Raw genomic sequence first — 13759 nt, 5'->3', positions numbered from 1 at the left:
CAGCAGTATATACCTCCTCAGACACTACATAGATGGCACAGGGTGTACACAGCAGTATATACCCCCTCAGACATTACATACATGACACAGGATGTACACAGCAGTATATACCCCCTCAGACATTACATACATGGCACAGGGTGTACACAGCAGTATATACCTCCTCAGACATTACATACATGGCACAGGGTGTACACAGCAGTATATACCTCCTCAGACATTACATACATGACACAGCAGTATATACCCCCTCAGACATTACATACATGACACAGGGTGTACACAGCAGTATATACCCCTCAGACATTACATACACGGCACAGGGTGTACACAGCAGTATATACCTCCTCAGACAATACATACATGACACAGGGTGTACACAGCAGTATATACCCCCTCAGACATTACCTACATGACACAGGGTGTACACAGCAGTATATACCTCCTCAGACATTACATACATGACACAGGATGTACACAGCAGTATATACCCCCTCAGACATTACATACAAGGCACAGGATGTACACAGCAGTATATACCTCCTCAGACATTACATACATGGCACAGGATGTACACAGCAGTATATACCCCCTCAGACATTACATACATGACACAGGATGTACACAGCAGTATATACCTCCTCAGACATTACATACACGACACAGGGTGTACACAGCAGTATATACCCCCTCAGACATTACATACACGACACAGGATGTACACAGCAGTATATACCCCCTCAGACATTACATACACGACACAGGATGTACACAGCAGTATATACCCCCTCAGACATTACATACACGACACAGGGTGTACACAGCAGTATATACCTCCTCAGACATTACATACATGACACAGGGTGTACACAGCAGTATATACCCCCTCAGACATTACATACACGACACAGGGTTTACACAGCAGTATATACCCCCTCAGACATTACATACACTGCACAGGGTGTACACAGCAGTATATACCCCCTCAGACATTACATACATGACACAGGGTGTACACAGCAGTATATACCTCCTCAGACATTACATACATGACACAGGATGTACACAGCAGTATATACCCCCTCAGACATTACATACACGACACAGGATGTACACAGCAGTATATACCTCCTCAGACATTACATACATGACACAGGGTGTACACAGCAGTATATACCTCCTCAGACATTACATACATGGCACAGGGTGTGCACAGCAGTATATACCCCCTCAGACATTACATACACGGCACAGGGTGTACACAGCAGTATATACCTCCTCAGACATTACATACACGACACAGGGTGTACACAGCAGTATATACCTCCTCAGACACTACATACATGACACAGGATGTACACAGCAGTATATACCTCCTCAGACATTACATACACGGCACAGGGTGTACACAGCAGTATATACCTCCTCAGACATTACATACATGACACAGGATGTACACAGCAGTATATACCTCCTCAGACATTACATACATGACACAGGGTGTACACAGCAGTATATACCCCCTCAGACATTACCTACATGACACAGGGTGTACACAGCAGTATATACCCCCTCAGACATTACCTACATGACACAGGATGTACACCGCAGTATATACATCCTCAGACATTACATACATGGCACAGGGTGTGCACAGCAGTATATACCCCCTCAGACATTACATACATGACACAGGGTGTACACAGCAGTATATACCCCCTCAGACATTACATACATGGCACAGGATGTACACAGCTGTATATACCTCCTCAGACATTACATACATGACACAGGATGTACACAGCAGTATATACCTCCTCAGACATTACATACATGACACAGGATGTACACAGCAGTATATACCCCCTCAGACATTACATACATGACACAGGATGTACACAGCAGTATATACCTCCTCAGACATTACATACATGGCACAGGGTGTACACAGCAGTATATACCTCCTCAGACATTACATACATGGCACAGGATGTACACAGCAGTATATACCTCCTCAGACATTACATACATGACACAGGGTGTACACAGCAGTATATACCCCCTCAGACATTACATACATGACACAGGGTGTACACAGCAGTATATACCCCCTCAGACATTACATACATGGCACAGGGTGTACACAGCAGTATATACCCCCTCAGACATTACATACATGACACAGGATGTACACAGCAGTATATACCTCCTCAGACATTACATACATGGCACAGGGTGTACACAGCAGTATATACCTCCTCAGACATTACATACATGGCACAGGATGTACACAGCAGTATATACCTCCTCAGACATTACATACATGGCACAGGATGTACACAGCAGTATATACCTCCTCAGACATTACATACATGGCACAGGATGTACACAGCAGTATATACCCCCTCAGACATTACATACACGACACAGGATGTACACAGCAGTATATACCTCCTCAGACATTACATACATGACACAGCAGTATATACCCCCTCAGACATTACATACATGACACAGCAGTATATACCTCCTCAGACATTACATACACGGCACAGGGTGTACACAGCAGTATATACCCCCTCAGACATTACATACATGACACAGGGTGTACACAGCAGTATATACCTCCTCAGACATTACATACACGGCACAGGGTGTACACAGCAGTATATACCCCCTCAGACATTACATACATGACACAGGGTGTACACAGCAGTATATACCTCCTCAGACATTACATACACGGCACAGGGTGTACACAGCAGTATATACCTCCTCAGACATTACATACACGCCACAGGATGTACACAGCAGTATATACCCCCTCAGACATTACATACACGACACAGGATGTACACAGCAGTATATACCCCTCAGACATTACATACATGACACAGCAGTATATACCTCCTCAGACATTACATACACGGCACAGGATGTACACAGCAGTATATACCCCCTCAGACATTACATACACGACACAGGATGTACACAGCAGTATATACCCCCTCAGACATTACATACATGACACAGCAGTATATACCCCCTCAGACATTACATACACAGCAGTATATACCCCCTGAGACATTACATACATGGCACAGGATGTACACAGCAGTATATACCCCCTCAGACATTACATACATGGCACAGGGTGTACACAGCAGTATATACCCCTCAGACATTACATACATGGCACAGGATGTACACAGCAGTATATACCTCCTCAGACATTACATACATGGCACAGGGTGTACACAGCAGTATATACCCCTCAGACATTACATACTCGGCACAGGATGTACACAGCAGTATATACCTCCTCAGACATTACATACATGGCACAGGGTGTACACCGCAGTATATACCTCCTCAGACATTACATACACGGCACAGGGTTTACACAGCAGTATATACCTCCTCAGACATTACATACATGGCACAGGATGTACACAGCAGTATATACCCCCTCAGACATTACATACATGGCACAGGGTGTACACAGCAGTATATACCCCCTCAGACATTACATACATGGCACAGGGTGTACACAGCAGTATATACCTCCTCAGACATTACATACATGACACAGGATGTACACAGCAGTATATACCCCCTCAGACATTACATACACGGCACAGGGTGTACACAGCAGTATATACCCCCTCAGACATTACATACATGACACAGGGTGTACACAGCAGTATATACCTCCTCAGACATTACATACATGACACAGGATGTACACAGCAGTATATACCTCCTCAGACATTACATACACGGCACAGGGTGTACACAGCAGTATATACCTCCTCAGACATTACATACATGGCACAGGATGTACACAGCAGTATATACCCCCTCAGACATTACATACATGACACAGGGTGTACACAGCAGTATATACCTCCTCAGACATTACATACATGACACAGGGTGTACACAGCAGTATATACCTCCTCAGACATTACATACACGGCACAGGATGTACACAGCAGTATATACCCCCTCAGACATTACATACATGACACAGGGTGTACACAGCAGTATATACCTCCTCAGACATTACATACACGGCACAGGGTGTACACAGCAGTATATACCCCCTCAGACATTACATATATGACACAGGGTGTACACAGCAGTATATACCTCCTCAGACATTACATACACGGCACAGGATGTACACAGCAGTATATACCCCCTCAGACATGATGTAGGGACTCCCGATGTGCTCCATACCTATGACACGCACCCCATGCAACCCTGTGTACCTTTACCTTGTCAAGAAATATCCGGAACACACCTTTAAAAGTTGGAATATGGCGGCCACAGCAGCCTCTTTATTAACAACATACAAAAAGGGAATTAAATATATTAACATAAATAACATGTTACAAAATAACATTTATAAACTATACATGAAAGAACCTGCAGAAAGAAGGTCTATGAGGGCCAGAGAGAAGAGAGTGTACGCAATATTCCCCACGCCGCACCGCTCCGGCTCGTGGGGTGACAAAAGTGTCGCGGACACTCAATTTCCTCCTCCCAGGTCCACCCACCTGGTGTGACCAAACGCTCGTTGTTACCAAAACCGCTTCACCTGTATAGTGCTTCACCCCACTGGCCCTCATAGACCCCGCCACAGGCTGCGTGACAAGCTAATTAGCATTTACCCAGCTCACCAAAAGGGGAGGGCGGGCGGGCGTTCAAATCCCTGGCGTCGTGGCAAGAGGAAGAAGGGGCCGTCCCAGCCTCCTTTTAAGCCCGGGAGACTGCGGCTCCCGCGAGATCTTCGGGCGGGCCTAAGCCCCGCCCCTTTAACTGTATCGCTCCGGTCCCCCTCATCATGACGGGCCTCCGCTACCGGCTCCGCCTCCTGGTCGCTTCGGCCCTAACTTTACATACATGGCACAGGGTGTACACAGCAGTATATACCTCCTCAGACATTACATACATGACACAGGGTGTACACAGCAGTATATACCCCCTCAGACATTACATACACGGCACAGGATGTACACAGCAGTATATACCCCCTCAGACATTACATACATGACACAGGATGTACACAGCAGTATATACCTCCTCAGACATTACATACATGACACAGGATGTACACAGCAGTATATACCCCCTCAGACATTACATACATGACACAGGATGTACACAGCAGTATATACCTCCTCAGACATTACATACATGACACAGGGTGTACACAGCAGTATATACCCCCTCAGACATTACATACATGGCACAGGGTGTACACAGCAGTATATACCCCCTCAGACATTACATACATGACACAGGATGTACACAGCAGTATATACCTCCTCAGACATTACATACACGACACAGGGTGTACACAGCAGTATATACCTCCTCAGACATTACATACATGACACAGGGTGTACACAGCAGTATATACCCCCTCAGACATTACATACATGGCACAGGATGTACACAGCAGTATATACCCCCTCAGACATTACATACATGACACAGGGTGTACACAGCAGTATATACCCCCTCAGACATTACATACATGACACAGGGTGTACACAGCAGTATATACCCCCTCAGACATTACATACATGGCACAGGGTGTACACAGCAGTATATACCTCCTCAGACATTACATACATAACACAGGATGTACACAGCAGTATATACCTCCTCAGACATTAAATACATGGCACAGGGTATATACTGCAGTATATACCCCCTCAGACATTACATACACGGCACAGGGTGTACACAGCAGTATATACCTCCTCAGACATTAAATACATGGCACAGGGTATATACTGCAGTATATACCCCCTCAGACATTACATACACGGCACAGGGTGTACACAGCAGTATATACCTCCTCAGACATTAAATACATGGCACAGGGTATATACTGCAGTATATACCCCCTCAGACATTACATACACGGCACAGGGTGTACACAGCAGTATATACCTCCTCAGACATTACATACACGGCACAATCCCTTGAGATGGTGTTTTTTTATTGTCTTGGTGATGAAGGGGTTAATATGGTTTCTCTCAGGCGGCGTTCACACATTGCGCTTTCTAAGTGTGATTTTTCTTGCAATTCTCCTCATAAAAATAATGGCACCTGATTGGTGGTTCAGCAAGATCAGCTGTGATTGGTTATCGGCTGGGTCCTGACCTCTCACTTATGGATATAAGGAGCCGTCAGCGGGGGCTTCAGAGAGCATGGGCCGCCCAGCCTCGCCCACCTCTCCCAGCCTCGCCCATCCACGCTCGCCCCGCCTCGCCCAGCCTCGCCTCGCCCCTCCTCTCCCAGCCTCGCCCACCTCTCCCAGCCTCGCCCATCCACGCTCGCCCCGCCTCGCCGCCTCGCCCAGCCTCGCCTCGCCCCTCCTCTCCCAGCCTCGCCCCTCCTCTCCCAGCCTCGCCCACCTCTCCCAGCCTCGCCCACCTTGCCCATCCTCGACATTACCTACATGACACAGGGTGTACACAGCAGTATATACCTCCTCAGCCATTACATACACGGCACAGGGTGTACACAGCAGTATATACCCCCGCAGACATTACATACATGACACAGGATGTACACAGCAGTATATACCTCCTCAGACATTACATACATGGCATAGGGTGTACACAGCAGTATATACCTCCTCAGACATTACATACATGGCACAGGATGTACACAGCAGTATATACCCCCTCAGACATTACATACATGACACAGGGTGTACACAGCAGTATATACCCCCTCAGACATTACATACATGACACAGGGTGTACACAGCAGTATATACCCCCTCAGACATTACATACATGGCACAGGATGTACACAGCAGTATATACCTCCTCAGACATTACATACATGGCACAGGATGTACACAGCAGTATATACCCCTCAGACATTACATACATGGCACAGGGTGTACACAGCAGTATATACCTCCTCAGACATTACATACATGACACAGGGTGTACACAGCAGTATATAGCTCCTCAGACATTACATACATGGCACAGGGTGTACACAGCAGTATATACCTCCTCAGACATTACATACATTAAACAGGGTGTACACAGCAGTATATACCTCCTCAGACATTAAATACATGGCACAGGGTGTACACAGCAGTATATACCCCCTCAGACATTACATACATGACACAGGGTGTACACAGCAGTATATACCTCCTCAGACATTACATACATGACACAGGGTGTACACAGCAGTATATACCCCCTCAGACATTACATACATGACACAGGGTGTACACAGCAGTATATACCTCCTCAGACATTACATACATGACACAGGATGTACACAGCAGTATATACCTCCTCAGACATTAAATACATGGCACAGGGTGTACACAGCAGTATATACCCCCTCAGACATTACATACATGACACAGGGTGTACACAGCAGTATATACCTCCTCAGACATTACATACATGACACAGGATGTACACAGCAGTATATACCTCCTCAGACATTAAATACATGGCACAGGGTATATACTGCAGGTCATTGCCACTTATGAAGTCCATTGTACTAATGGAAATACAAGATGAAGTCCCAGTAGAAGCACTTACCTGCTGGAGTCCTGCAATCCTCCGTTCCCTTTGGACACTATACACACTCAGCAGGGCCGACTGCAGGTTCATGTAGGCCCCTTTATTAGACCTCCCAAATTTGGATCACATTAAGTTCCCTACAGCCCCACGTTTGCCCCTCCTCTTACCCCATCGTGTGTTTTTCATGTTATTGTGCACAGGGGATACAGGGCGGCACAATCCCTTGAGATGGTGTTTTTTTATTGTCTTGGTGATGAAGGGGTTAATATGGTTTCTCTCAGGCGGCGTTCACACATTGCGCTTTCTAAGTGTGATTTTTCTTGCAATTCTCCTCATAAAAATAATGGCACCTGATTGGTGGTTCAGCAAGATCAGCTGTGATTGGTTATCGGCTGGGTCCTGACCTCTCACTTATGGATATAAGGAGCCATCAGCGGGGGCTTCAGAGAGCATGGGCCGCCCAGCCTCGCCCACCTCTCCCAGCCTCGCCCGCCTTGCCCATCCACGCCTGCCCCGCCTCGCCCAGCCTCGCCTCGCCCCTCCTCTCCCAGCCTCGACCACCTCTCCCAGCCTCGCCCGCCTTGCCCATCCTCGCTCGCCCCGCCTCGCCCCTCCTCTCCCAGCCTCGACCACCTCGCCCGCCTTGCCCATCCTCGCTCGCCCCGCCTCGCCCCTCCTCTCCCAGCCTCGACCACCTCTCCCAGCCTCGCCTCGACCACCTCTCCCAGCCTCGCCTCGACCACCTCTCCCAGCCTCGCCTCGACCACCTCTCCCAGCCTCGTCTCGACCACCTCTCCCAGCCTTGCCTCGACCACCTCTCCCAGCCTCGCACACCTCGCCTTGCCCCTCCTCTCCCAGTCTCGACCACCTCTCCCAGACTCGCCTCGACCACCTCTCCCAGACTCGCCTCGACCACCTCTCCCAGCCTCGCCCACCTCGCCTCGCCCCTCCTCTCCCAGCCTCGACCACCTCTCCCAGCCTCGCCTCGACCACCTCTCCCAGCCTCGCCTCAACCACCTCTCCCAGCCTCGCCTCAACCACCTCTCCCAGCCTCGCCTCGACCACCTCTCCCAGCCTTGCCTCGACCACCTCTCCCAGCCTCGCCTCGACCACCTCTCCCAGCCTCGCCTCGACCACCTCTCCCAGCCTCGCCCACCTCGCCCCTCCTCTCCCAGCCTCGACCACCTCTCCCAGCCTCGCCTCGACCACCTCTCCCAGCCTCGCCTCGACCACCTCTCCCAGCCTCGCCTCGACCACCTCTCCCAGCCTCGCCTCGACCACCTCTCGCAGCCTCGCCTCGACCACCTCTCCCAGCCTCGCCCACCTCACCTCGCCCCTCCTCTCCCAGCCTCGACCACCTCTCCCAGCCTCGACCACCTCTCCCAGCCTCGCCTTGACCACCTCTCCCAGCCTCGCCTCGACCACCTCTCCCAGCCTCGCCCGCCTCGACCACCTCTCCCAGCCTCTCCCGCCTCGACCACCTCTCCCAGCCTCGCCCGCCTCGACCACCTCTCCCAGCCTCGCCCGCCTCGACCACCTCTCCCAGCCTCGCCCGCCTCGACCACCTCTCCCAGCCTCGACCACCTCTCCCAGCCTCGCCCGCCTTGCCCATCCGCGCCCGCCTTGCCCATCCTCGCTCGCCCCACCTCGCCCGCCTCGCCAGCCTTTCCCTGTCTCGCCCGGCCTCTGCCCGCCTTGCCCAGCCTCTGCCCGCCTCTCCCGGCCTCGCCAGCCTTTCCCTGCCTTGCCCGCCTCTCCCAGCCTCGCCCAGCCTCTGCCCGCCTCGCCCAGCCTCTGCCCGGCTCGCCCAGCCTCTGCCCGCCTCGCCCGCCTCTCCCAGCCTCGCCAGCCTTTCCCTGCCTCGCACGCCTCTCCCAGCCTCTGCCCGCCTCGCCCAGCCTCTGCCCGCCTCGCCCAGCCTTGCCCAGCTCGCCCACCATTAGTCATCTAAATCTTGTGGCGATTGTTTGTTAGTGGGGTTTTGTCTCGGGCCGGGGAGACTCAGTTTTATATTTTTTGTATGATGAAATGTCACCACATTTTGCACAGCCGCTCTCTGTGGCTCAGGGAACATCTTAGACCACATTTTGAGCCAAAATTCTCACCCCCTGCTTTCCAAAATCCACTTATTACCCCCCATATACAGGAGCCATTGGGGGACATTTATTATGGTGTTTCCGCCAGTTTTGTGGCGCTCTCACCACATCTTCTGCTCTCAGACCTATTTGTTAGCTGTCGGGGACAGAAAAAATGACTTTTTCCGTCTGCTCCGACTCTTCTCCGAAAAGGGGCGTGGCTTTGGCGGAGTGGAAACTCAGACAGAATTAATATGTGTCACAGCCATTTTTGGGGCGCTGTAAACTGGCGGAAAGTAGACCAAAAGAAAACTGGTCTAGCAGGGACTGTTGGACATATTTCTGGTGCTCGGGACAGATTTTGGTCCCAGGGACAGAAAATGGTCTCGGGGACAGAAATGTCTCTGCACAGCTCTACAATATTAAATGTGTGTCTTCTTTCCGAGAGCAGGTCGGTAACAAAGCCAATGCAGACACCGACACTTTAAGTAAATGTCCCCCATTGTCTGCTGCTGGGGCAGGTGATACCTGAGCCGTGATTGGTTGTTGCTCTGCCACATGTCATTATTATGTGCTCTGAGCTGTGATTGGTTACTATTACAGGTGATTAATATGAGCTCTGAGCTGTGATTGGTTACTATTACAGGTGATTACTATGAGCTCTGAGCTGTGATTGGTTACTATTACAGGTCATTACTATGAGCTCTGAGCTGTGATTGGTTACTATTACAGGTCATTACTATGAGCTGTGAGCTGTGATTGGTTACTACTACAGGTCATTACTATGAGCTCTGAGCTGTGATTGGTTACTACTACAGGTCATTACTATGAGCTCTGAGCTGTGATTGGTTACTATTACAGGTGATTAATATGAGCTCTGAGCTGTGATTGGTTACTACTACAGGTGATTAATATGAGCTCTGAGCTGTGATTGGTTACTACTACAGGTCATTACTATGAGCTCTGAGCTGTGATTGGTTACTACTACAGGTCATTACTATGAGCTCTGAGCTGTGATTGGTTACTATTACAGGTGATTACTATGAGCTCTGAGCTGTGATTGGTTACTATTACAGGTGATTACTATGAGCTCTGAGCTGTGATTGGTTACTATTACAGGTGATTACTATGAGCTCTGAGCTGTGATTGGTTACTATTACAGGTGATTACTATGAGCTCTGAGCTATGATTGGTTACTACTACAGGTGATTACTATGAGCTCTGAGCTATGATTGGTTACTACTACAGGTCATTACTATGAGCTCTGAGCTGTGATTGGTTACTACTACAGGTCATTACTATGAGCTCTGAGCTGTGATTGGTTACTATTACAGGTGATTACTATGAGCTCTGAGCTGTGATTGGTTACTACTACAGGTCATTACTATGAGCTCTGAGCTGTGATTGGTTACTATTACAGGTGATTACTATGAGCTCTGAGCTGTGATTGGTTACTATTACAGGTGATTACTATGAGCTCTGAGCTGTGATTGGTTACTATTACAGGTGATTACTATGAGCTCTGAGCTGTGATTGGTTACTATTACAGGTGATTACTATGAGCTCTGAGCTATGATTGGTTACTACTACAGGTGATTACTATGAGCTCTGAGCTATGATTGGTTACTACTACAGGTCAGTAATATGAGCTCTGAGCTGTGATTGGTTACTACAGGCAGTGAGTATAAGACGCTTATGTGTGAGATAAGATGGAGAGAGACAGCGATAGGGGCGAGATTTATCAGAAGTGTCTGAAGGAAAACTCTTCCAGTTGCCCATGAAAACCAATCAGAGATCAGCTGTCATTTTATAAACCGCTGGGGGACATGAAAGCTGAGCTCTGATTGGTTGCCCTGGGCCACTAGAGTTCTGCTCTGAAGGTGCGGTCACATGTTGTGTTTACCGCATGCGTGTAAAAACGCATTGGAATAGCTGAAGAGTGATTTGCCTAATTAAACAGCTGTTAACACTTGCGTTTACTTTGCATTAACGGTTGCATTTTGTAAACACACGTGTTAACAGCTGTTTAATTAGGCAAATCATTCTTCAGCTATTGCAATGTGTTTTTAAAAGCATGCGTTCTGATAAATCTCCCCATAGACAAAGTGACAGAGACAGTCACTGGAATGAGAGTGCGAGAGACCGACAGTCACTGGAATGGGAGTGCGAGAGACCGACAGTCTCTGGAATGGGAGTGCCCGAGACCGACAGTCACTGGAATGTTAGTGCGAGAGACCGACAGTCACTGGAATGGGAGTGCGAGAGACCGACAGTCACTGGAATGGGAGTGCGAGAGACCGACAGTCACTGGAATGGGAGTGCGAGAGACCGACAGTCACTGGAATGAGAGTGCGAGGGACCGACAGTCACTGGAATGGGAGTGCAAGAGACCGACAGTCACTGGAATGGGAGTGCAAGAGACCGACAGTCTCTGGAATGGGAGTGCAAGAGACCGACAGTCTCTGGAATGGGAGTGCAAGAGACCGACAGTCTCTGGAATGTTAGTGCGAGAGACCGACAGTCTCTGGAATGGGAGTGCGAGAGACCGACAGTTTTTGGAATGGGAATGCGAGAGACCGACAGTCACTGGAATGGGAGTGCGAGAGACCGACAGTCACTGGAATGGGAGTGCGAGAGACCGACAGTCACTGGAATGGGAGTGCGAGAGACCGACAGTCACTGGAATGGGAGTGCGAGAGACCGACAGTCACTGGAATGGGAGTGCGAGAGACCGACAGTCACTGGAATGGGAGTGCGAGAGACCGACAGTCACTGGAATGGGAGTGCGAGGGACCGACAGTCTCTGGAATGGGAGTGCCCGAGACTGACAGTCACCATACATGCGTAGCCTCGGTGTCCTGTATTAATCTACGTGTAGACGGTGAGTAGTCGTGTCCTGTATTAGTCATCACCATCCTTTGGTGTCTTCTCCTGCAGTGATCTACATCTGTGGACCCCTGGAGATGTTCCATATGATCATGCTGCAGGCGCACAAGGAGAAGTTGACCAATGGCGACTACGTCTTCTTCTATCTGGACGTGTTTGGTGAAAGTTTACGTTCCAATGGCAGCAGAGACGCCTACAAACCCTGGCAGAGTAACCAGAGCCACGAGGAGGACCTGAAGGAAGCTTTCAAGGTTAGGAAGTCCTTCCCTCTACACCCCGGTGTCCTAACTACCACCCCAATCATCACACAAACAAGTTACCCCGGGCACATTAGGAGCGTTGCGGCGTGGACGTCACATGAAGAGACTTGTATAGGACACGAGAGAAACGAGACGGCGCCTCCAATGGAATAAAAAGGGGAGGACACAGGGAGCGGGAGGCGGACAGATCCCCACGGGGAGCGGGAGGCGGACAGATCCCCACGGGACACGGGGAGCAGGAGGCGGACAGATCCCCACGGGACACGGGGAGCGGGAGGCGGACAGATCCCCACGGGACACGGGGAGCGGGAGGCGGACAGATCCCCACGGGACACGGAGAGCGGGAGGCGGACAGATCCCCACGGGACACGGGGAGCGGGAGGCGGACAGATCCCCACGGGACACGGGGAGCGGGAGGCGGACAGATCCCCACGGGACACGGAGAGCGGGAGGCGGACAGATCCCCACGGGACACGGAGAGCGGGAGGCGGACAGATCCCCACGGGTCACGGGGAGCGGGAGGCGGACAGATCTCCACGGGACACGGGGAGCGGGAGGCGGACAGATCCCCACGGGACACGGGGAGCGGGAGGCGGACAGATCCCCACGGGATACGGGGAGCGGGAGGCGGACAGATCCCCACGGGACACGGGGAGCGGGAGGCGGACAGATCCCCACGGGACACGGAGAGCGGGAGGCGGACAGATCCCCACGGGACACGGAGAGCGGGAGGCGGACAGATCCCCACGGGTCACGGGGAGCGGGAGGCGGACAGATCTCCACGGGACACGGGGAGCAGGAGGCGGACAGATCCCCACGGGACACGGGGAGCGGGAGGCGGACAGATCCCCACGGGATACGGGGAGCGGGAGGCGGACAGATCCACACGGGACACGGGGAGCGGGAGGCGGACAGATCCCCACGGGACACGGAGAGCGGGAGGCGGACAGATCCCCAC

General features: G+C 50.7%; 1 protein-coding gene across 1 annotated transcript in view; it reads left to right on the top strand.

Annotated features, from left to right (window-relative positions):
- NPR2 (natriuretic peptide receptor 2) overlaps positions 1-13759 on the top strand; it is a 156964-nt gene that overhangs the window by 35129 nt on the left and 108076 nt on the right. The window contains exon 2 of the mRNA XM_072131743.1: positions 12593-12792. Within this exon, the coding sequence (XP_071987844.1) occupies positions 12593-12792 (200 nt within the window). The remainder of the gene's footprint in view (positions 1-12592; positions 12793-13759) is intronic.

Source organism: Engystomops pustulosus, unplaced genomic scaffold (assembly GCF_040894005.1).
Source record: "Engystomops pustulosus unplaced genomic scaffold, aEngPut4.maternal MAT_SCAFFOLD_130, whole genome shotgun sequence".
NCBI lineage: Eukaryota > Metazoa > Chordata > Amphibia > Anura > Leptodactylidae > Engystomops > Engystomops pustulosus.
This window is presented reverse-complemented; position numbering and strand designations above follow the sequence as displayed.